The sequence below is a fragment of the Sminthopsis crassicaudata genome, chromosome 2, assembly GCF_048593235.1.
Source record: "Sminthopsis crassicaudata isolate SCR6 chromosome 2, ASM4859323v1, whole genome shotgun sequence".
Classification (NCBI taxonomy): Eukaryota; Metazoa; Chordata; class Mammalia; order Dasyuromorphia; family Dasyuridae; genus Sminthopsis; species Sminthopsis crassicaudata.
In genome coordinates, this window is record NC_133618.1 from 577,396,812 (window position 1) to 577,422,906 (window position 26,095).

At 37.9% G+C, this 26,095-nt stretch overlaps 1 protein-coding gene across 7 annotated transcripts in view; it reads right to left on the reverse strand.

Moving 5' to 3' along the window:
- KCNIP2 (potassium voltage-gated channel interacting protein 2) overlaps positions 1 to 26,095 on the reverse strand; it is a 46,875-nt gene that overhangs the window by 6,092 nt on the left and 14,688 nt on the right. Inside the window, exon 1 of one of the 7 annotated variants that reach the window (XM_074295408.1) lies at positions 4,008 to 4,190. The exons of the other annotated variants lie outside the window; for them this stretch is intronic. Coding sequence (XP_074151509.1) covers positions 4,008 to 4,110 — 103 coding nt within the window. The 5' untranslated portion in view covers positions 4,111 to 4,190. Of the gene's footprint in view, positions 1 to 4,007; positions 4,191 to 26,095 lie in introns of those variants that run through there. 7 annotated transcript variants of the gene reach the window in all.

Below are 26,095 nucleotides of genomic sequence, written 5' to 3' on the forward strand. Positions count from 1 at the left end.
AGTCAGTCAGATACTGATACCACATACCCAGAAAGATATATATATATATATATATATATATACACACAAGGATTCAGCTAAACAGGAATGAACACACACACACACACATACACACACGCTCACAGAAATACAAGGAATTGAGACTCAGAAAAAGGGACTTAAGAGTTTCCCAGGCATACAAACCAGGGCATACAGCCAAAGGGGTGGATCACAAGGTTGCATTCAATACCACTGACATAGGCCTGAGACGTGCAGCTCTAGACCCTGCCCCCACATATTTGTTTTGTTTCTTCTCTCTTTTTGCCCATCCTCAGCCCCACCAACTGCTCCCAATACTGGGATCTGGGTGAATAGGAGTGGGATAGGGGCAGTCAACCAAGGCAATGAGAAGGGCAGGGCAAGGACTGCCCACCTCTTCTCCAGACTCCCATCATTGATCTCCCCATTACATTCCAGTTGCCCACCCCACCCCTCCCCCACTCCCCAGGACAGAGGGAGAGGAGCAGGGCACTTGCTTTCGCTGACTGAGGGCAGGGCCTGAGGGCCACAGCACGGCAGCAGTTTGAGGAATCGCTGCTTCAGCGCTTTTTTAGTGGGCCTGGGTGGGTTCCCTGGGAAAAAAAGAAGACCCCAAGGAAAGAAGGTTAACTCCTCCAGCACACACCAAGATACTCCAGCCCCCCTCCCTGCCTCACACAGAGACTCAGAGACTCACAAGCAGAGGGAGGGATTGAGGAAATTGAGGAAGAAGGGAGCAATCTGGGGAGCACTCAGGGTTAAAGAGGAACTGTGATGAAGATGAAGAGGCTGCGGGATACTTGAGGGACATTCAGGAAAGAAGGGCTGGACTCAGAAGATTTCACTGTAGTCTAACATTAAATGAACTGCATGCAAATTATATGCAAATCTCATGCAAACTGGCATATGTTATTTGAAGTCAACAGCTCAGGCATTTCAAAAAAAATAAAGGGTCCAAAGACAAAACTTCACAGAACTGGGAGGGACCTTGGAGATCATCTAATTCAACCTCTTTATTTTGGAAGAGGATGAGGAGAAAAGGGAAAGGGGAACATAATAGAGGATGCACTGCAGTGGAGAAGAATTTAGATAGCCTCTGCCCCTAAAGTTCCCTGTTTACCCAGGGGAAGGGAGTGCGAATACCCTCCCAAATTCTTTCTCCCATTTAATGATTTTCCCAGCACTCCCAAAAAGGATGGGATCGCAATAGGCACAGGGGCAACTTTTCTCATGTGGAAGAACACAGCTGAGCTGTTTGCTATGAACATATGGTATACACAGACACACCAACACAGAAAGTCATGCATTCATTCAACAACATTTATTAAATGTGCAACTATGAGCAAAGCACCACGCTAGGCCCAGGAGCATATACAGATAGCTAAAACCTGGTCTCTGCTCTCAAGGAGGTGGGCATAGGTTGATACACAGTGATAGACAGACACATAATGTTATAGACACACATAATCCCCAACACATAATCACACATTGAAACTCGATGCCATGTAATGACAGAGACAATTACAGTGATACAGTACGCCACACAGCATAGAGTGAGAGATACACATGGACACCCAAACATCCAGAATGACACACTCCTGTGGCACTGATCATGTGAGACCCCATTTGGTCTTCTTCATACACTGTTTTACAAAATCTGTTATTTCTTTCCTATATGAGCACTGGCTCTCTACACAGACTAGGATTCCTTCAGAGTAGAGCCTTTAGCTTCTCCTTCTTCTCCTCCTTGTGGTTCCCCAAGGACTAGGGGAGGAGGGACATAAAAGGAGGAATAGGAGGAAGGAAGAGATACTCAGTGAATATTTCTGGATCATTCAGCCGCACAGGGATGCACAACTTCATTTCCTGAAATATGTGGTGATACAACTACAGCCGTACAGTCCCGTAGGCCAAGTCACAGATACATGCCCAAATAGCCATACCCACCCACATGATATAACGCCCTCTTCATACCATCTCCCAAACACACAAGTGTGGGAGATACACAGTTATACATACTCACTTAAGTGTCAGGTCAGTCACACACAAAACCAGAAACACAGACTAATAAACACAGCCACACACAATTATACAGCAAATCACAAAAATAGTCACTGACTCCTACTATTTTCTTATTCTTCAAGGATCAGACCAAGGTTTGATACTATATTGATACTATCACTGCCTCCACTGCTCCTGTCACTGTCCCCTCTGCCCCTCCCAAGGGCAGAGGATCAATAGACTGGTCTGGCCTTCTGCCCAGGGCTCCATTAGCTGGGGCTCTGGTTTCCCCAAGGCCAGATTGAGCCTGTGGTCTCTCTGCTGCCTTCCGGGAGTGAGGTGAGTGAAGTGGGGGATGGGGCAGGAAGAAAGCAAGCCCTAAACTCTCTGTCTTCTTATCCTTTCACATTAATTTATGGACTCGGTTTCTTACTTTTTACTTTCTCTCTGAAAGTGGGTGTTTAGGTGGGACAGAGCTGACAGATATTGGAAAAGCGAGTGACCATCTCTAGCCTTAATTCCACACACAGGTTTTCCAATCTTGGAGTTGTCTATCTCTTTAGCCAGCCCTGCCCATTTCATTTGAGCAATTCCTCTCCCTTGCTCTTCCTTTCTCTTTATCTTTATTAATGTGCTTTGGGTTCTTAGAGAGGTATAAAATTTGGTAGAGGTATAAAAAAAAGACGTAGGAATTATATCTGAAGCCAACCTTCTTTATTTACTGCCTCCAGATAACAAGATCCTCTACTCCAGCTTAAATGATTGGGGTTTATGTAGCTTTCTAGGGGTGAAGATTGGGCAGTTTCCTTCTTTCAGTGTTTTGCCCCAGTAACCTCCACTTGAGTCTGTGAGTTCTCCTTTGTGTCTAGTTTTTACCCTTCTGCTTCCATTCCATTTTCAGGAAAAAGGCAGGTAGTATAGGGTTGAACCTGGTTATGGAACAGGGTCAAGGATTTTCATGAAAAGGGAGGGAAGATTTGTGGCTCTCTCAATCACTTCTCCCTTTCTCCCCAGAGCCATAGACATCTTTGGAGAATTGATTTCCCACCCTCATCTCATGTCTTAACCATCTCATCTCAAGACACATCTCATGTCTTAACCTTGAAGGTCACTGTTTTTCAGGGGGATGAGTGTCCCAGGGTTGGGAAAGATGGAGCTGGGTAGCTCCACCAAGAATTGCCCCCATGGAAACTAGGAAAGATCACAGGAACATATATCTAGAGCTGGGAGGGATCAAAGGAGCCATCCAATCCAACCCCCTCCTTTCATTTTACAGATAAGGTATCTTTTACAAGATAAGATAACTGAGATCCAATGAAATTAAGTGATTTGCCCAAGAATAAAATCACACAGGTAATAAGAGTCACAGGTGGAATTTGAATCCTGATCTTCCAAGATAACATTTTCCCTCTCCTCCCCAGTAGAACCAGAGCCCAGAGCTTCTACTTCTCTTCTTACACCCATGTACTCAATATCCCAAAGTCCATGGATGTGTGATTTACAAAATTTACCATCAAGACCACGGAACATATAACTTGTGAGGTACAAATAAAATTATAACAATATATAATTACACCCAGAATTATACACATAGTCACAGAAATCATACATACTAGACAAGCACAATCATACTCAGTTACATATAGTAATAATTCGATCTTGCCAATTTAGTGGTCATGACATGTCAATTCAAGCTCCCCTACTAAGACTGAAATTAACTTTATCCTCCCAGGAATCCCCTCACCATATTCCTTCTGCTTGCAGCCTAAGCCCTGCTCCCCCCAGTTTCCCCAAAGCAGATCTTTCCTCATGAACTCCACACCACCCTCACTCCCCAGCTCATGCCCTGACCCAAATTAGGGGGAAGGAGGGAGGTCTTTGGTTCATTGGTAGTGTTAACTAGTGTAGAGCACAACCATCCAAATCCCTGCCTCTCCATCCCCCAACCCATCTCACCCTCCTGGCTCCCATTTGGACTCCTGGATTACCTTCCAAGGACACAGGCTCAAAAAGGCCAAACTGCTCCAGGACCTTGACAAATAGGGCCAGGACCACAAGCACAGCCACCATCTCCAGCCCCTCTAGATTCATGGTGGGGGAAGTGCATGGCCCCCTTCTCTGAACCCCCTAGTTGCTATCCTCTGCTTTGCCTGCCCTAGTCTACCCTTTTCTCCTCTCTTTCTCCCTGTATCTTACCCTCCCACAGGCTTCTCTCCCCTCCCTCCCTCCCTTCCTCCCTCCGCCTCCCCCATCCCCCACCCCCCACCCCACCCCTTTTCCCAGTCTCCTAGCCTCAGGCTGGACCTCTTCCTCAGCCGGGGGAAGGTGTTGTGGCATGAAGTGCTTTGGCCCAATCTCGTCAGCCAAGAGGAATCTCAGTAAGTCAGTCCTGATCCCAACTACTGCCCCCCCCTTTTAATGAGTAGCAAGGAATAATAGAGAAGGATCTTAAGAGAAAGACAGGGAGATGGGGGGAGGGAGACATAAAGGAATGAGAGAGTCAGAGAGGAGACTGGGGGCAAATTAGGGATAGACATGGATAGGAAGATATATAGTACAGAAGAATAGGAAACAGAGAAGATGGAGAGTGGAGGGCTAGGACAAGTAGTAGATTAAAGAGAAGAATATGGGAGGCAGACAAATGGACAGGAGAATAGATAAAAGACAGAGCCAGAAAGGGAGATGGACAGACAGAGAAATGGGGAGAAGTAGCAGGGGCCTGATAGGTATAGTAGGGTTAATTGGGGGAGGGCTAAGTGTGGATGGGAGTGGTTACTCTTTGCTGTCCATTGATGGAGGGCAGGGCAGAACTAGAGGTAAGAGAGATATTATATTCTGTGCATATAAATGTACATGGATCTGAATATGTGACATAAGAAGCTGATGTGTATGTATATCTATAATGCCTGCCATATATGTGTCCTAGATATTATAGAAATAAGTGTAAATAAAAATGTAACATCTGCATAGGTGAGGATAGGCAGATTTTTGTCTATGAGCACCTTTGGGAATATGTAAAGAGGATAAGTATGTTTGTGTAGATGGGGACAGAGGTGGTGATGAGGGGGCTAGTTCAATGCCTTTGGATATGCTCATTATATCTGTTCCCTCTCAAGTGTCAGACTCCTACTTGGTAGCAAAAGAAAAGCATCATTTCCCAGCCTTCTGTCCTCTGACAACAGCAATCAATGCAACTGATATCAGCCTGATAGCAGAGTGGGGCACTGCCTCCTTAGGCCTCCTCTGTGTCCTACACGGGGAAGGGGGTATGGGGAGAGACCCGAGTCTTCAGTGACCACAGGGCCTGGATCTCCAGGATTCTTTTGGTCCTGACTAATACGCTAAACAGAGAAATCTGAGCCCACCAGGTTCATGTCATGATGCCTTCCTCCACCATTTCAAGAAATAGCTTTTCTGATGTTTCCTTTCCCCCATATGTGTATAGTGGAGGTCAGGAAGGGGTGGATAGTTTCATGAGGAGGGGAGGAGAGACACCATAGCCCCAAAAAATAATGTCAATCATGAGATTGGGCCAAAGCTTGAGGATGACAGCAAATAGAAGATATGGCTCCTGACAATCCTTTTCCCTGAGAATATAAATAGGACCCTACCCTAGTTTCTCCTCCACAGCAGTGTCCCAGTGCTGTACAGAGCTAGGGAGTCTGAGTAAAGTTTATCCTTTACTGGATCTCTCTGTGGGACCTCACAAGGCCAGGGGTCACCATGTTGGGGGAGTAACACAGGAACTGATGATTGAATATCAGGGTACAGGAGAGTGCTATAGTAATAAAGAAGCAGAAAGCAATTATAACTTGTCCTATTCTGCTCCTGTGATTTAACTGAGGGTGTTGAGGACTAGTAAAGGGGTGGCCATAGAAGAAAGGAATAAATGACCACTACCACCACCACCCCTCCTTGCTTTCTGCCCAAGGGGCTGAAGCTCTGGGTGCTGTAGTTCTTCACCAAAACCACTGGGGGTCACCCTCTTCTAACACAAGAGATCCCATTCCCCCAAATCTATTGTCTCATAGACAGGGTTGGAGGGTGGGATAGGAAGGAATAATACCCATCTCCCCATCTCCTTACTTTGTCTCCTTTCTCCCAGGTTTTTTTTTGGGGGGGGGGGAGGAAATTAGGTTGCTTCATTGGGGGAAACAGTTACAGATATTCATGAAAGACGTATAGACTTAACTCTTTGGTGTGCCCTTGATGTGCATCTATCAAATCTACTCATCAGAGAGAACCTGGTTTCCACCTTTGTGGCTATCCATGATCTGTCACTACTTAGCCTTCCAGTTACACTGCTTTGTCTTCTCCAACATGACTCCTACACACAATGAATCATAGAATCTCATAGTTGGAATCCATCTCAGAGACTAACCAGTTCAACCCATATTGGAATAAGAATTCACTCTAATAGCAAGTGATTTTATATATTACATAAAATCTTGCAAAGCATTATATATGTATAATGTTTTGCAAACTTATATATATATATATATATATATATATATATATATATATACACACACACACACACGTGTGTGTATATGTACATATATATGTATATATACATCATCCCATTTCATCCTAACAACCTAGTGAGGAAGTGTCAGAGGTATTTCTATTCCCATTTTACAGATGGTGAAAACCGAGGTTTAGAGAAATAAAGTCATAGACTTAGCCTTGTTACAAAACTGCTAAGTGTCAGAGATGGGATTCAAATATAGGTTTTTCCTGACTTCAGATCTGGTGTTCCTTTTACTATAGACCATGCTAGCTCCTAACTGACTCAGCAAATGGCCATCAGGCTTTTGTTTCAGGAAGAGGAAACAATTATTACAGAGGTGGCTCATTCTACTTTGGGATAATTGTGCTTGCTTAAGGAGGTCTTTCCTTCTGTGAAGGACCCAAATCTGCTTCTTGATAACCTTCACCTATTGTTAATAGTTTTGCCCTCTGGAATCAAACAATAGTACAATCCATTTTCCACAGGACAATCTTTAAAATGGATATCAAGTCCTTTTGCCTTTTCTCTATTTCCAATTTCTTCAAATGATTGCTTTATCTGTCTCTTCTGAATAGTCCTTGATTTATCAATGTCCCTCCTAAATTGTGTTGTCAAAAATTGAACATAATCCTCTATTGGCAGGCAGACCAGCCCACAGGGCAGTGGGATAGTAGGCACTCCAGGCTTAGGTCCTCCGTCTCTCTTAATGCAATTTTGTTACTTTTTTGGATTGTTATTACACAGTAGACTTTTCTTAGTTTGTAGTGCTTACTAAAAAGCTCAAGGTTTTTTTCAGATGAACTTCTGGCTAGGCTCCCTTTTCTTTCTCCCTTGCCCCTCCCCCCTCCCCATCCCTTGCACTTGTACAGATGATTTCTCTGAATTTGTAGAATGTAAAGTAGGTAGAGCAAAAATTATAAACCTTTCTTAAGGATCCTTCTGGCTGCTTAGTGAAGACTACAATCCCTTTCTCAGTGTTTTTGTGAGTGCATAAAATATAGGATTACAAAGAAAACCAATTATATTGAAATATATAATAATATATAATAATAAATAGTTATTTATATCTATGCACAAATATGTTTACATACATATATCTACACATGCCTATATCTGTATATGTATACACACATATAGATTTTAAAAAAAAACTCTGATATAGTTATGGGAAAACAAATTCAAATATCACATTGGATGCATGTATGGGCTGATTGGTACCATGGCATGGTGAATCCATGTCAAAGAGATTTCATGTCTATTGAAATACTGATATAGTTTTTTGTTGTTGTTGTTTATATATTCTTTACTTTCTTGTATTTTTTTCCTTTTTGATCTGTTTTTTCTTTGTTCAGCATGATGAACATGGAATTATGCTTAGAAGAATTGTACATGTTTGACTTACATCAGATTGCTTGCTGTCTTGGGGAGGGGAGAGGGGAAAGAGGAGGAGAAAAATTTAGAACATAGGTTTTACAAAGATGAATTTGAAAATTATTAGAATAATAAAGTATTAGAATAATGAAAATTAAAAAAAATACTGAGGTAGTTTCTATAACTTAAGAGTTATGCTTATTCTGATGTAGTTTGCCTTGATCATAGTTTATCTGGAATATTAGGTTCCATTTTCAGTGCATCTGGGACTATGTTTTAGGAAGGACATTGACAAACTGATGAGCATAACAGAGAAGGGTGATCAAGATGGAGAGAGGGGTAAGTCTCAATACCATGGCACATGAAGGAAGTAAGCTCCTTAAGGGCAGGGACTTACATTTTTGGTTTTGTGTCTTAGATGGCATATAGTAGATGCTTAATAAATGCTTGCTGGTCGATTAAGGGGATGGAGTATCTTTGGCTAGAAAAAGATGATTATCTCTTGTTTGTTTTTTGGAGTTCTTTGGTTTGGGGGGGGGAGTAATTGGGTTAAGGGACTTGCTAGGGTCACAAAGCAAATAAGTATCTAAAATCTGAGGTCTCTTGGCTCTAAAGTTAGTGTTCCATTCAATGAGCTTTGATAAAGCAATCCTTGCTTTGATAATTAATCAGGCCAACTAAGCTTCTCAAAGACCCTGAATGATCTCCTTAAAGGCAGGTAGGTGGCCCAATGGATATAACTCTGAATTTGAACCTGGCTTCTGATTTCCCCTAGCTGTGTGACCCTAGTTAAGTCATTTAGCCCATTTCTAAAAAGAGATATCTCTCTGGGTTGTTGTGTGAGGATTAAAAAGAGATAATATTTTAAGTACTTTGCAAGCCTTTAAGTAATGTAAATGCTAGCTATTATTAGACTAAATAACTGGAAACAGTACCATAAAAGAGGTACAAATCAAAGGCATGCTACTTCAGAGGAGGAGAAATCATTTTCAATTTGTGAGAATGAGAATAATAGTTATAATCATAATGACAATAAAAATGTTTGTTAAACATTTAACAAACAAACCCTTAAGTTTGTATTGCACTTTATAGTTTCCAATTCTTCACATTCAATTCAATTCAAATTCAATCTTCACAGCAAACCCATGAAGCAAGAGGACAGGAATTATTATTCTCATTTTACTAATGAGAAAACTGAGGCCCAGGGAGGTGATATAATTTGCTTATCATCACACAGCTAGTGACTGCAAATACATTTCATCACACTAGGACTTTAATCATTTTTCTTGAACTTAATTGAATTCCATATGGGACTTTGGAGTTGCTCAAGGTTATAGCCTTATCTGCCTTTGCCATATTCCTCCTCCTTTTTTCTTATGGCTATCAGGCACCTGCAGCTTACTTCCCACCATTCTCTTTTCTAATCTCTGTCATCTAGACACAATATAGTGTCCTGGGCAAAGATTCTACCAAGCTTCTCCCTCCCCTAGTTATCTCATGTTGTTTCATCCTTGGATCAGTCTTTATTTTCTACTGCCTGTCCTTTCTAGGGAATTCTTTGGAACCTTCTTTCCATTGTGTCAGAATTAGAAGGGACTAATTAGCTGACTAACCTAATCTTTACTCTCTTCCCCCGACCAAGCTCCTAGCCTAATTTTTTTCCAGGCCATCACTGCCAAACACCTCTAAAGCATGCACTCACTTCTCCTTCCTCACCATGTACACTTCAACCACAGACTGTCTATGTTACTTCCTCATTCTAATGATTTCTCTGAATTTGTAGAATGTAGAACTTCTCTCTTCAAGGTCATTTATGATGTTACTGACAGATTCAATAACCATTTTCCCATTCTAATTTTTTTTTTCGACTTCTGTGGCATTTGGACTTTGCAGATCACTCCCTTCCCTTGCCTTCTGAAACATTGAATTTCTGCTTCTTTCCCTGTCTCTTTTGGGGCTCCTCTTCTCCCTCTCACCTTTTAAGTATAGGGGTTTCCTAAAGTTGCCTCTCATTTCTCTTTCCTCTCTATACTCTTTCATCTAATCTCCTTTCATTACTTTAATTAAACCTCTATGTCAATAATTGCAAATCTTCCCCTACCCTCAACTTTTCCCCATTGATATTTCTTACTCCTTACTAAATATCTCCACCTAGATAATAAGAATATTAGCAGTAATAACAACAGCTAAGATGCCATTTTAAGGACTCTTACAAACATCTCTTTTGATTTTCACAACAATCCTGGAAGGTATGTCCTATTATTATCTCAATTTTACAGATGAAGAACCTGAGAGAAACAGAAGATAAGCAATTTTCCCAGGATCAGACAGTTTGAAATGTCTTAGGTCACATTTGAACTCCAGTCTATCTGGTTTCAGGACCAGCATTCTATATACTACCACCTACCTGCACCTAGATGTCCTGATGGCACTTGTACCTCAACATGCTTCAAACTGAACTCACTTCCCTCCAAAATCATGCCTTTCCTTCTAGTTTTTTGTTTTGTTTTTTAATTTCTGTTATTGGTGTCACCATCTTTCCAGTATCCTTACCCTTGTTACCTTGGAGTCATATCTAATTTCTTTCATCTCCCATGCCAATCAACTGCCAATATCTCTGCAATATTTTTGCATCTGGTATCTACCCTGTACTTCTACTACAATGCTAGTTTTATGAATTTTAAGCTAGAAGGGACCTTTGAGGTTACTGAGTCTAATTTTTTAATTTTACAGATGAAGAAAATAGTATATTAGTTATCTATCCTTAGTTTTGTTACATCTGAAAATTAGAAAAACATGTCTTTCTTTACCCAACTCATTGATGAGAAAGAATAGGAAAGGACCATGGAAATTACCTTGAGGAGCATACCTTTAGAAACCTCAACCATCCTGGTTGATCAACCCTTTTAATCTTTATAAACAGTCTTCTAGTTATCTCCTAAATGGTTATTCTGCTTCTAATCTATTTACTCTTTACTCTTTCTTCTACTTGTTGGCCAACTGGTTGTCCTCATTGTCTTTGACATCATTGTGGGGTGATTATCCTCATTGTTATTGTCATCATCATCCTCATCACTGTTACCATCACCAACCTTATTAATCACAGCTAACATTTATAGTGTTTTAAGATTTTCAAAACTCTTATGAATATTATTTGTTAAAGAATACATGTCTTTTCTCATGCTGTCCCCCATGCTTAAAATAGATTTCCTTCTCATTTCCATCTGTTGAAATCTCTACCTTTCTTGAAGGCCCAATTTAGATGCCACCTCCTCTATGCAACCTTTCTGACCTTTGTTCTTTCCTTCCCAGTTGGAAGTAAGTTTTCCCTCCTCCTCAAATTTCTTTTAGGATGTTAAATGCTTTGTTTTTATAACATTCTACTTTGTATCCTGTTTACTTGCCCACCTGTCATAATTGTCCTATTGAACTATAAACTCCTTGAGGTAGGTACCATGTTTCTGGATCCCAATCAAATAGTGAGTTAATCTTGTTTTCTTAATTCCATTCTCAGCCCTTCCTCTGCCCATCTGCCAGGAACTTTGTCTTTTCTTAAATCCACAAATTCATCCAATCTAAACATCTACCCCACAAAATCTTGCCACGTACTCCTCCACTTATCCCTTTTCTCCCCAAATGGTTAGCACTGTTAGAGAGTGGAAGATCATGGCCCAAGGGAGTTAATTCAGTTAGTTTCCTAATTCTTGCTTTCCTCTCATTCTAATTGGTAAGTACAAATTCATCTAGTCCTCTGTAAATATCTGACCCCAGACCAAGTAGTGCGATATAAAAGCAGCATAAAGTAATAGGTAAACTACTAAACTTGGAATAAGAGAGACTTGGGTTTAAACCCTGCCTTAGAAACTTGCTAGCTCTGTGACCCCAACTAAGCCACTTAATTTTTCTGAGCTTCAAGTTTCCACATCTATAAAAATGATGGGTTTAGATTCAAAGGCCTGCTCTAAATCTATTATACAGGTGATGATCCTATAATCTACCCAGTGAACTCTACATTCGGAATAATTGGTCATTTGTCCTGCCACTAGGCATGTAGTTCCCCATCCCTGCTCCACTTCTTGCTTTAGAAACAGTAACCATATCAATGCCACCATTGCTTCTGAAAAGGATATGACAATTGACCATCCCTGTAGTTCCTTTGATGAAAAACTTCTTTTCCTGTCTATGTGTGTGCATAAATGTTGATTTCCCCACTAGAATGTATACTTTCTTTGAAGGCATGTTCTAGCTCATCTTTGTGTATGTATTCTCAATCCTCTCTAGGCTATACTGTGAACTTTCTCTACCATCTCTCACTTTTCACGGTCCTTTTTATGTCTAACTCCCACTATTAGACTGCAAGCTCTTTGAGGGCAGAGACTATTGTTCTGATTATGTGGACACTCAACTACCTTATTCTCAGGAATTGTTAAAATGAGAATAATAATTAGATCAATTCTTCCAGAATATCTTGTTTTGCTAAAACTGTTCTCCTTTAGCTTGTATTATCTCAATAATGTAAAGCTGAAACTCTTTAATCAGATTATCCACTCTGAAACTGCCTAGTTAACACTTTTAAACACTTTTTGGGAATTTCCCAAACTGTTTTATTAAACCCTGATGGGAACCAAAGTTTCCCAGACTATCTTTTAAGGCAGTCTTAACATCTCAATATACAACCTTATTCCTGCTTTATTTCACTTTGTCCCCTGAAACTTTCCAAATTATGGTATGAAATCCTTGGGGTTTTATTTTCCCTATTAAAAATATGCTCGTGCAGCTCCCCTAGCACCTTAACTTTGACAAACAGACCCCTTCTTTCCATATCACTGCAATTACCCAAACAAATAAAATGTGAAAACTTCCAGAATGTCAACCAAAACGAAAGGCCTCTCTACCTGTAGCCAATCCTCAAAACCCATCCCTAGCCCCCGGCACTAAATCACAATTTCATCAGTGTCTCTAAACTGAGGGAGGAAGAGGGGATGCATCCACTATAGCAACTCAAAAGCTACTGTTACATGTTCCAATAACTCTGTAAATATTTTTTCTGTACTAGAATTGTTATTATGCAGCCTTTATTTTAGGCTGGTTTCATCAATGTGCACTGTGGAATGTCTTCACTGTGCATTTTTATGGCCAGAAAAACATTAAGAAAAAATATATCTATATTTTAAAAATATATCGGATGGTTGCATACAAATAAGCAGGGTATTTGTTGCAACATGCTATGTAGTCTATACAAGGTTTATGATCAGAAATTGATGAGTAAAACAGCTGGTATTAGTTTGCAGCAAATTTGTTCTTTTGGTTTAGTCACTAACAAAAGTGCCTCATCATAACAATTCATTGGATTTGTTACAGTGCCATATTGTTAACTGTTAAATTAGAAAACTTTAAATGATCAGATGAAAGCATTTTATTGGTAATGTTACATCTTAGAGATTTTAACACAGGTGGATACAGAGCTTCCATTCTTAGGCATTCCAGTTGTATCCCCGAGTTTTATATTCAAACTTTTAATACAGTTTTTGAGTTTTGTGTGACTTGAATTTTTAATCTTTCTGTAAAATAAGTAATTTAAATGAACATATTATATGTGTATCTTTTCTTCAGATACCAGATTTGTTATAAATGTTGTAACATAGGCGTATAGATAGTGGATGGAACTGGCTTCTTTTATGAAGAATATAATTCTGCATGAAGACTTATTGAATCCAAATCTGTGTCATGCCTGTGCATACTCAATTAAACACTGGAAATAAAATTGTTTTGGTGAAAAAAAAAAAAAAAAAAAAGATGTGCTTCTGATGACTTTTGCTAACTCCTTTTCAGGACTAAGCCCATAGGAGTATGAGGCATACTCTCCTACCTCATAGCATCTTCCTTTTTTAATGGCTTTTTCCTCCAGTTAATTGTGAATTCCTCTAGGGAACTTGTTTTTCCTCTTATTCATTATTTGTGGGTTTCTGTTTGTTTGTTTGTTTTCTGGGGCAATTGGGATTTAGTGACTTGCCTGGGGAAAACACCTATTTGAATTTAGGTCCTCCAGACTTCAGGGCTGGTGCTCTATCCACTTCACCACATAACTGCCCCTCCTCTTGTTCATTGTTAAAAGCCCTTTCCTTCCTTATTCCTGTGTGCTATTCACATAATAAATAGCAAAACTTTGTAACCTATGATAGATGTTTTGTTATGGTTGTTTCATGTTGTGAGTTTTTTTAAAAAAATAATTTTGTTTAATTTTTATAATTTATTGTTGTTTCAAATCTATATCTATTTAGCACTCCTGGTGACTATTATACCACTTCATTACTACTTATATTTGTATTCTCCATGCTTATGGATGGCACAGTGCCTGCCACATAGCAAGTACTTAATAAATGCTAGTTGACTGACTCAAGGCATTAAATTGCATTTAATAATTGCTTCTTTCACTCAAATAGCACCTAGCATAAAACTGGCCATCTAGTAAGAATCATAAAAATAAAAACATAGGCAAATAGATTGAAGTTATGAAGGATTGAAGTTATGAAGGATGATTATTATTTTATGAAAAGTATTTTTCATTATGTGAAATCAGACAGGACTCCTTGAAAGATGTAACAAATGAGACTTTGTTGGATAAACCTCTGGTTTATCGAAATAACATGAAGCACAGAAAAACCAGGGGGACAAACATCTGTTCACCAAAGATGTGTGTCACTAACATGGAGAATGTCCTAAAGAACAACTCCTTGTAGAAGGTGAGGTTCTCCAATTATTCCTATTGGTTGAAGGCATTGTACTGACTCAAGACTCAAAACACTGCAAAGACTTTTAGGTGAAATCCAGAATGACTCAAATGAAGTTTGTCAAATGAGCCAAATAAAGAAAACAAAGAGGAAGAAGAATGTTGGGGTATATGTATGTTTAAATGTATATAGACACACGCACATATACATACATATACATACATACATATGTATATAGACACATATACATATCACATATGTGATAAATCTTGTTACTATGAGCTATTTCTAGAAATGAATGGTAAAATAAGGCCATAGCAGTTCTTTGAATGACCCCAATCTTTTTCTTTACCCCATCTTTTTAATATCAAAGTTGTTCTAATTGTGTTAAATTATTGCAAATCATGGTATTTTTTACCTTTCCTGAGGAAGAGAAATAGAAGATTGACCAAAAGGCAATACAAAGAGTTACTGAATAGATATAAGCAGGCTGTAACACATTCCAAGTAAGGAATTGTGAGGGAGAAATAACACTAAAGACAACTAGGATTGTGAGGGGGGAAAGGTCTATTAAAGGATAACCAATGAAGTATACCTCTATTCCATTGATATGCTTGATTTGGAATCACAGAGTTTAGATTGGTTTTCAAGCTCTCTTTGTAAACTGATGTTTGTTTCCCAAATCTGTTGCTCCCTGTGTGGTCTGAAGGGGAATATAAGGCTGGAGACTGCACCACACTCCCTCACTTCAATCCAATTCATCTGCATGTCATGGCATCACCTCCTTGATGGTCATGGTCCTCTTCAAGAAGGAAGGACAAACAACAATAATAAGGCCTTTTGTTCAAGTGGACTTCTGATTATAGTCCTACCCCAAGTAGAGGTCTCTAGAAATCCCACCTTTACTATATTCAATCAGAAAGCCAAGATATGTTGTCAAACCCCCGAGGTTATATTTCGTTCATAAAAGATCTGCTCATACTGTAGAATTCTGCTAACTCTTTTTAGGGTGCTGAATCCCTTTTAGAGTTAGCCCTTTCCCCCACTAACTCCTAGGGCACCATTCAATACGTAATCCCATTTTATGGTGTCTTCTCCTTTAATGGCATCTTCCTCCTGGTTACTTCTAGGGAACTTCCCTCTTGTTAACAGGTAAAAACTCCTTTTCCTTGCTAAAGACTTATGTATTTAGCCTGCTCTTAGTGGTGTAATAAAATCTTTGCCCCTTGATTTGGAGGATGCCTAAGTCTAGCCCATACCTTAATATACTTTTGGGAATTACCCCATACCTCATCATTTTGGTAACCTGGTATGGGAAGAATGTGACTGTACCTTGAACTTCAACATTTTGGTGGCCCTGTATGGGGAACCTCAACAGCGATATTGATTTGGTTTCTGTTCTCCAAGCAAAAGCAAGAAGTGGGAAGAAAAAAGTCTGAATGCAGCAGCAGATGGCAAGGTGTCTGCTTTGGTTTTGGTTTTTGGTGGATGGCTGGTAGGATATGAAACTCAATCTAGGGCCAGCTATTATATATTATATATTAGGTTAAGGGAATTATGACTCCTTCACCAGCTCAGCTATAAAGATGAGCTACATCAGTCAGATCCAAGATTCACTAGAGTACTGGGATATAAACCTATAGTGAGAAGATTTGGGATAAACTATTTATCTGGGTGTAGGGGTACCTAAATGCATTATCAAAGAGAAGTTGAGGAAATGGACAGAGCTGGTAGCAGTAGGTAAGATTATCAGGTGAATTCTGAACCTGTTAATTACTTATGCCTTCAAATGAGAAAAAACTAGAAGATATATCTCAGGCAAGGATGTAATAATTTAGTAGAGGGGCTAATAGGGAGAAAGAGTGTTTTAAAATGAACTTTAAAATATTTAACAAATTTATTAAATGCTTATAGTGTACAATGTATCAAAGATAAAATGACAGAACATAAAGATAGAGAAAGATAGATAAAGGAGGTTAAAACTAGCTCTATTTTCTGATCCTATAATAGCTTATAGAAGCAGAAAAACTTAGAAAACCTAGGGAAACCTAAATATACTGAGATAATAGCATCAGCAAAATTGTAGACTACACAATAAACACTAAAAACTCAGCAATATTTATAATAACAACAATATCCAAGAGGTAAAAATAGAAAATGCGCAAAATTCTTAAGGATCAATCTACCAAACCATACACAATACTTGTATAGGTTCAATTACAAAGTGATCCTTAAAAAACACACACAACACTTTATATAGGTGAAAAAATATCTAATAACCCTAGTTGGATTGTGCCAACATAATAAGAAAGATAATTCTACCAAAGTTAATTTATGATTTTAATGCTATATCAAATTATCAAAAGGATACATGTAGAACTTGATAAAAATAAGAAAATTCATCTGGAAAAATAAAAGATCAAGAATATCAGGAAAATAGTAAGAAGAATAGGCATAAAGGCATTTCTAGACTTTAAACTATATTATAAAGCAATAGACATCAAACCATCTGATATTAGTTTTAAAATAATGGTGGATAAATGGAATAGACTAGGCAAGAGAGAATCAGAAAAAAGGGAACTCATTAATCCAGGTTCGATGAACTGGATAATATGAATTACTTAGGAAAGAATCCCTTTGGACTTTTTGGAAAACTGGAAAGTAGATGGGCAGAAATCAGGCTTAGATCCATATTTTATACAACATTCTCTAATACATTCTAAATAGAAATGTGAAGTGAGTAAAAGGTCATACTATTTGAATATATGAGAAGCGATCATATATTTCTCTGAACTATGAGTAAAAGATTATTCTTAAAGGATAGAAGCAATTATAAAAGATAACAGATATCTTTGATTATAAAAAATTGAAAAGCTTCTGCATAAACAAAATGACTGTACTATGGTAAGAAGGGAAATAGTGAAATGGGAAGGGAAAAATATCAAATTTCTCTAAAAGGGTTTATCAAAGATATATAAATAGTTTACATGTGCACATATAATTAAAAGTCATTTCCCCAAAGAAAAGTGCTCAAAGGATTTGATCAAAAGATTTACTATTAACTACCACATGAAAGAATGCTCTTAAATCACTAATGAAAAGCAAAATAAAAATCGAAGCAACCCTGAGATTTCACCTCACCCCCTGGAAATTGAGAAATTATCGGACTAGTCAAGGCTTTTGGGAAGATATGTGGATTGAGTATAGTTATTTTAGAAAGGAACATAAAATTATGTAAAAAAAGGGACTAAAATAAAAGGGATAATCTTTAATTCAGAGATTACATTAATAGGTTTATAATTGAAGGAGATCATTGATAAGAATTAAGTCTCTATATAAACCAAAGTATTTATAGCAGCACTTTTTGTGACAGCAAAGAATTTGTGAGCTCAGCTCAGACATGCCATTTCTCAACTGGCTGCACTATTTTGAGATTTCTGACTGACTTCTCTACTAAGCCCCAGGAAGCTCATTAGTGAGATAAACTCATCATCCTGTAAGATTTCTTCAGCTTTAATACTTCATTCACCTTATTACTGCCTTCTGCCTCTCGGATTGAAGAGTAGGGCTTCAAAACTACATTTGTGGAGAGAACTATGTTCATACCTTTCCTCATTTCTCATCTTGCTCCACTACTTTGAGACTTCTCCGACTAACTTCTCATTTCTCCTCCCCATTTCCACTCTATTTGGTACTTTCTCCTTCCTCCAACACTGATTTCTTTTTTCAGTTTCTCTTTATATGTCTTCCTCAATTAGATAGTAAGCTCCTGGAGGGCAGGTACAGCCTTTCATATATTTATTTGTTTGTTCATGCATTCATTCACTCATTTTCAATCCCAAGTCTATTGGAATTGCCTCGAATCACTTCATTGTTGAGAAAAATCAAGTCCATCACAGTTGCTCATTACATAACCTTGGTCTTACTGAGTATAATGGTCTCCTGGTTCTGTTCACTTCACATGACATCAGTTCTTGTAAGTTTTTCTAGGCTTTTCTGAAATCACCCTAGCCTGTTCATCGTTTCTTATTGAACAAAATATTCTATTAGCTTAATATATCATAACTTATTCAGCCATTCCCTAACTGATAGGTATCCATCAATTTCCATTTCCTTGCCACTACCAAAAAATGGCTACTACAAACATTTTTGTACATATGTACAAAAGTACATGATAACCCTTTGGGCATAGTTCCAAATTACTCTCCAGAATGGTTGGATCATTTTACAGGTTCACCAACAGTGTATTAGTGTTCCAATTATCCCACATCCTCTCCAGCATTTATCATTACTTTTTCCTGTCATCTTAGCCAATCTGAGAGGTATGAAGTAGTACCTCAAAGTTGTCTTATTTTGTATTTCTCTAATAATGATTTAGAGCATTTTTTCATATGATTAGAAAAGGTTTTAATTTCATCTGAAAATTGTTCATATTCTTTGACCATTTATCAATTGGAAAATGGCTTGTTCTCCTGATTTGCTTATAGTATTATTCTTTATGTATAAATTATGAACCCATTTTGACCTTACCTTGGTAAAGGGTATTGAATATTGATCAATGCCTAACTTCTGCCATACTATTTTCCAACTTTGCCAGTAATTTTTGTCAAATAGTGAGTTCTTATCCAAGAATCTGGAGTCTTGGGTTTATTAAACACTAGACTATTATAGTCATTGACTATTGTGTCTTTTGTACATAACTTATTTCACTGATTGGCAACTCTGTTTCCTAGCCTGTACCAAATAATTTTGATGACAAATACTATTTTGTATATGTAATGACTCTCTGAGAAGCAAAGGAAGAGGGATGTTTGTGGAAATTATGGTGATGTAAAAAAAAAGCAACAAAAAAATCAATAAAAATTAATTTAAAGAAAACAATAGCCCAGTCCTTGACTTCACAAAATTGTTCTTATGTAATTTGGTGTTAGAGGGAGCTGATGTGACAATAATAAAAATAATGATAGTAATCTCATATTTATGTAGTCCTTTAAGTTTTTATGTCACTTTCCTTGCAACCCAATAAGGAAAGCTATGTAAGAGTAATCCTCTTTTTTCAGATGAGGAGTTAGTAGTCACAAAATGAATATTTAATTATTGCAGTCAGAATTTGACATTGGGTCTCTTGGCTATAAGTCCAGTAGTCTTTGTAGAAAGTCTTGGAATAAAAATGGTACCATTGTTGAGGTCACTTTGCTCTGCCCCTCTTCCCTCTAGACTAGGCATAAATATGCTCCTATTCTTTGATATCATAATATCAGAGTACATTCACAACCACACCTTCTGTCCATGTGATGGCTCTCTCTGCCTTCCCCAGTAACAGATATAATTCTTAAGAGATATCGTTTTCACATGTAAGGATTTAAAGTTTAACCTTTAAATAACGTTTTCCCCCTGTTTACTTTTCTATGCTTCTCTTGAGAACTGTATCTATAGATTAAATTTTATGTTTAGTTCTGTTTTTTTTCCAATAGAAATGATTGAACGTCTCTTAATTCATTGAAGATCACTTCCCCTGAAAGATGATGCTCAGTCTTCCTGGGTAATTATTTCTTGGTTGTAACCCTAGATCCTTGATCTTCTAGAATTCCAGACCCTCCTATCCTTTACTATTGAAGATGTAAGATCCTGAGTGTTGCTTCTTGATATCTGAATTGTTTTTGTCTGGTAGCTTGCAGTATTTTTTTTTGAGATTGTAGTTCTGAAGTTTTGCAACAATGTTCCTTGGAGTTTTCCTTGTGAGATTTCTTTCTGAACATGATTAATTGATTCTTTCAATGAGTATTTTCGCCTATGTTTCTAGAATATCAGGGCAATTTTCTTTGAATTCTTGAAGAATTTTTTTTTTTGGTAATGGCTTTTAGGTAGACCAATAATTTTTAAATTGTCTTTTCTGGATCTCTTTTCCAGGTCGGCTGTTTTTCTAATAATGTATTTCACATTTTCTTCCATTTTTTCCTTCCTTTTAGTTTGATTGATTCTTCATGTATCATAGAGTCATTAGCTCTCATGGAGTAATTAGCTTCCATGTGCCCCATTCTAGTGTGATTTTCTTCAGTTAACTTTTTTTTTTCCTGAGATAATTGGGGTTAAGTGACTTACCCAAGGTTACACAGCTAGGAAGTATTAAGTGTCTGAGTCCAAATTTGAACTCAGGTCTCCTGACTTCAGGGCTGGTGCTCTATCCAATGTGTTACTTAGCTGCCCTCAGTTAACTTTTGCATCTTTTTTTCCATTTGGTTAATTCTGCTTTTGAAGGTGCCGTTTTCTTCAGTAGATTTTTTTTTTCATTTGGCCAATTGTATTTTTTAAGGAATTGCCTTCCTTTTCCAAGCTCTCTCTTGAATACCTCTCATTTCTTTTCTCATTTTTTTCATCTATCTCTTTTATTTGCCTTTTAAAATCTTTTATAAACACTTCCAATAATACTTTTTAGGCTTGAGACCAATTCATATCACTCTTTGAGGTTTTCTCTTTTTCTCTGTGGACACTGTCTTCGTCTGAGTTTATGTTTTGGTCTGTTCTATCACCATAGTAGCTTTCTATGGTCATGGTTCTTTTCTGATTCTTGCTCACTTTCTTTTTGTTTTGGTATTTTCTTTTTTCTTTTCTTTCTTTCTTTTGTTTTTTTTTTTAACTCTGCTCCTTGGGTAAAGGGGATACTGACCCAAGTCCTGTGCAGCTCTAAGCTTTGGTTTTGAGCACAGGAATCCCTTGTGTTTTCAGAGGGTAGTTTTATCTGCTCTTTTCAGGAAACAGAGTTTGCCTTCTGAGCTAAGGCTGGAAACTGCCCCCCCCCCTTATTTGCTCCTCTATTGATCCAGCACTGAGGTTCTCAGTTGCTGATTTGCTGTGATTAAGACCCTTTCACTGGCTTTTGGGGTCTGTCTGAGCTGGGCTGCACACCCTTTTCACCCCAATGAGACTGATCTTTCTTTTTTTTTTAATTAATTTTATAATTATAACATTTTTTGACAGTACATATGCATAGGTAATTTTTTTACAACATTATCCCTTGTATTCCCTTTTGTTCCAAATTTTTCCCCTCCTTCCCTCTACCCCCTCCCCTAGATGGCAGGCATTCCCATACATATTAAATATCTTATAGTATATCCTAGGTGTAATATATATATGTGCAGAACCGAATTTTATTGTTATTGTTGCAAAGGAAGAATTGGATTCGGAAGGTAAAAATGATCTGGGGAGAAAAACAAAAAATGCTAACAGTTTACACTCATTTCCCAGTGTTCCTTTTCTGGGTGTGGCTGATTCTGTCCATCATTGATCAATTGGAATTGGATTAGCTCTTCTCTATGTTGAAGATATCCACTTCCATCAGAATACATCCTCATACAGTATCATTGTTGAAATGTATAATCTCCTAGTTCTGCTCGTTTCACTCAGCATCAGTTGATGTAAGTCTCTCCAAGCCTCTCTGTATTCATCCTGTTGGTCATTTCTTACAGAAGAGACTGATCTTTCTTGAAGTTTTTCCAATCTACCTTGAATTGAAGAGTGGTTTCATTTTGCCATTCTGTGTTCAGAGGCTTTGTTTTATGTGGATTTTGAAGGAAACTGGGAGAGCTTGAGCAGCTTCCTGGCTTTACTCCGCCATCTTGGATCTACTCCCAAAAGTGTCATAAGTATGCTCTTATAAGCAGAGGTGAAGGAGTTAAACATCTCCAACAGATGGAAACAGACTGAACAACTAACTGGTAAATGTATGTAATATTAACAGAAAGAAAGAAAGAAAATACAACAAGACAGAGAAAAACAGATCAGAAGAGGAGGTAGGATTTTAAGGAGTTAGAGATAAAGACAACTGCAGGAAAGCACAGGAGATGATATTCCCTAATTAATAAACTCCAGTAGCTCTCAGTTACATCCAAGATCAAATATAAAATCTCCATTTGGCTTTTAAAATCCTTAATACTATAGCTTTTCCACTCTTCTTATATTTTCTTAAACCTTTCTCCATTTGTTCCACTTTACATCCTATCTCCCCATTTTCCTTCTTCATTTCTACATTACTTCTTTCTACATTTTTTATAAGTCAAGGACACTGGCTTCCTTATGTTTCTCAAACATGACACTCCATTGCCCAGTTCCAAGCATTTTCCCTGACAGTCTCTCATGCCTGGAATACTGTCCTTTCTCATTTCTACTTGGTTTCCTCCAAGTCCTAGATAAATTCTCATCTTTTTTTTTTTTTTTTAATAGCATTTTATTTTTCCAAATCCATGCAAAGATAGTTTTTGACATTCACCTTTGCAAAAAACTTTGCTTCAAATTTTTCTTCCTCCTTCCTGTCCAAGATAGCAAGTAACCTGATAGAGGTTAAACATGTGCAGTTCTTCTAAACCTATTTCTGTATTCATTATGTTGCACAAGAAAAGTCAGATCAAAAGAGAATAAGACACAAGAGAAAATAAGCAAACAAACAAATAAGAACAACAAAAGTGAAAACACTGTGCTGTGGCCCACATTCAGTCTCTTCTGTGTGTAAATAGTCTCCACATTCATAGTCCTCTCTCTGGATGTGACTGGAATTTTCCATCCCAAATCTGTTGGAGTTGCCTTGAATCACCTTCTTGTTGAAAAGAGCCAAGTCCATCATTATAAGTAGATCATCACAAAATCTTGTTACTGTAGCTAATGTTTTCTTGGTTCTGCTCATCAGTTCATGTAAGTCTTTCCAGGCTTTTCTGAAGTCAGCCTTCTCATCATTTCTTACAGAATAATAATATTCCATACCATTCATATACCATAATTTAATTATTCCTCAACTGATGGGCATTTATTCAATTTCCAGTTCTTTGCCACTACAAAAAGAGCTTCTACAAACATTTTTGCCTATGTAGGTCTTTTCTCCTCTTTTATGATCTCTTTGGGATATAGACTCAGGAGAGACACTGCTGGATCAAAGGTAAACTCTCATGTTCTAAAAGAATTCTTTCCTCATGCCTCTTAGTATTTAGTGTCTTTCCTCTGTTATCTTCAATGTATCCTTGGTAAAAAGCTTGTTTTATATAGATGCTTGCATGTTGTCTACACCAACAGATTGTGCTCCTTGAGGGCAGGGACTGTTTGTTTTATTTTTTTGACCCCTTTTCTGTTTCCCCAGAACTTAGCACAATACCTAACACATACTAAGTGTTTTCTAAATTCCTGATAATGTGAATGACTTAGCTATTCTCAGCATTACAATGATCCAAGACAATTACAAAGGACTTATTACAAAAAATACTATTTAGCTCCAGAGAAAAAACTGAAATAGTCTGAATGCAGATTTATTTTTCTTGTTTTTTTTTTTAATATGGCTAATATGGAAATATGTTTTGCATGATTGCACATATATAGTTTATATCAAACTGCTTTGCCTTATCTGGGAGAGGGAAGGGGACAGAAGGAGGGAATCTGGAACTCAAAAATTTTAAAAACGAATATTTAAAATGTTGTCTTTGCATGTAATTAGGAAAATTTAAAAAAAAAAATTGTTTACTTGACAACTTAGTAGGTCTGAGCAGAATAGCCTGAAACCTAGGGGAAGAATCTTTGAAAATAAGTAAGGGATGTTCCTTCTTTACTCAAGAGCAGGACCCATAGGGGCCAAGATACCTTCAAAGCAATCTAGAATCAGAGAAGATAAGTTGGAGTCTATACCCACAGGCCTGGAAATATAGTTCTGGTTTAGCAGAACATTTTACCAGCCCTGGTGGTAGTACCAGCCCCACGCCACTTTTGAACTTGGGATATGAGCTTGGTCTATTATCCAACCCAGACCATGGTGAGGAAGAATAAGGCTGGAGTAAAGAAATGGACATGAGCTTCCTCCCCCCCCCCCCCAGGCTGGAGGTTAAGTGACTTGCCCAGGGTCACACAGCTAGGAAGTGTTAAGTGTCTGAGAGCACATTTGAACTCGGGTCCTCCTGAATTCAGGGCTGGCGCTCTATCCACTGCGCCAGCTAGCTGCCCCCTATGAGCTTTTTCTATCTCCACCCAAATCTGCCTCAGTCAAGCCCATCTGAGGCCATTTGTTAGTTAGTCTGATGCCTCATATATACAAGGCACAGTGCTAGATACTGGTTATGTCAAGTTACATATGACAAACTCCTTGCTCTCAAGGAGCTTAGAAATCTAATAGAGGCAGAAGTCATATACATCAATAACTATGAAACAAAGGACAATGAAATACTAGTAACAACATTCACTGATATTTATGTATGACTTTGAGGTTTGCCAAGTACAAACTCTCTTTCGGGCCTTCATTACATTTCTATGAGGTCAATGCTACAAATACTAATGTGCCAATAGGTGGTATAGCACCTACAGTCATGGAGTCAGAGCCAGAAATAGTTGAATTCAAATCCTGCCCCTGACATGTGCTAGCTATTTATCCTGGATTAAATCTTTTTTAACTTCAGTTTCCTGTTCTGAAAAATGGCATTTACTTCTTAGTATTATTATGAGGGCCAAATAAAATAATATATGTAAAATAATTGCAAGTCTTAAAATGATATAGTAGCAATAATTATTACTATCTTACAAATGAAGTTGTTCAAAGTCATATGGCTAATAAGATAGGTCAAGCAAATTATAATATTCCATTTGAGGAGAAACTTTCCTGGGGAGATATAATCTTCATGAAGGAGTTAGTGCTAGAGGTAGTAAGAAGCAAAGGCCTACCACAGACAAAGATGTACATCAAGGAGGATTTCTAGAATAGGGATGGCATAAGAAAACTAAAGTAGGAAGAGTTCCTGGATCAGAATATAGATCCTTTGGCTAAAACAAGCTGACATGAAGCTGAATTGTGTGAGCCAAAGTCAATTGGAGCCAAATGAAAATTATCAGAGCTTTAACCTTTATTTTGTAGACCAGGGCTTCTTAAAACTTTTTTCTACTCATGATCCCTTTTCATTTGAGAAATTTTTATATGAGCCCAGGTATATAGGTATAAAAACAGGTATACAGATCAAACATTTACTGATAATAAATCACAATTTTTCCACCTCCACATTATTTCAAGACTCCATATGGGATCACAACCCAGAGTTTAAGAAGCTCAGTTGTAAATAACAGAAAACCTTTGAAGATTTTTAAAGTGAATATAGTCAGAGAGATACCTATGGATCTATGAGAAGTAGATTAGAGAAGGAAAGACTGGAGGTGGGAACAACCATTTGCTATTTCCCTAGATGACAAAACAATTTAACTGAGATGAAGGTCTGAATGAATTTAGTAGGTTTGTGGGTAGACAGGAAGGATAGACTGGAAAAAACAGTGAAGAGGATGATTAGGCAACTGGATGGATGTTGGAGTCAAGGAGAAGGAAGAGTCAAAGGAAGATATATTGGATGATGAAAAATCAAATACAGTCCAGAGGAATAGTAAAGTGAAGGGTAGGTGATGGTAAAGGTTGAGTTCATTTGGGGGAGGCAGACTGAATCTGCATTATTGCATA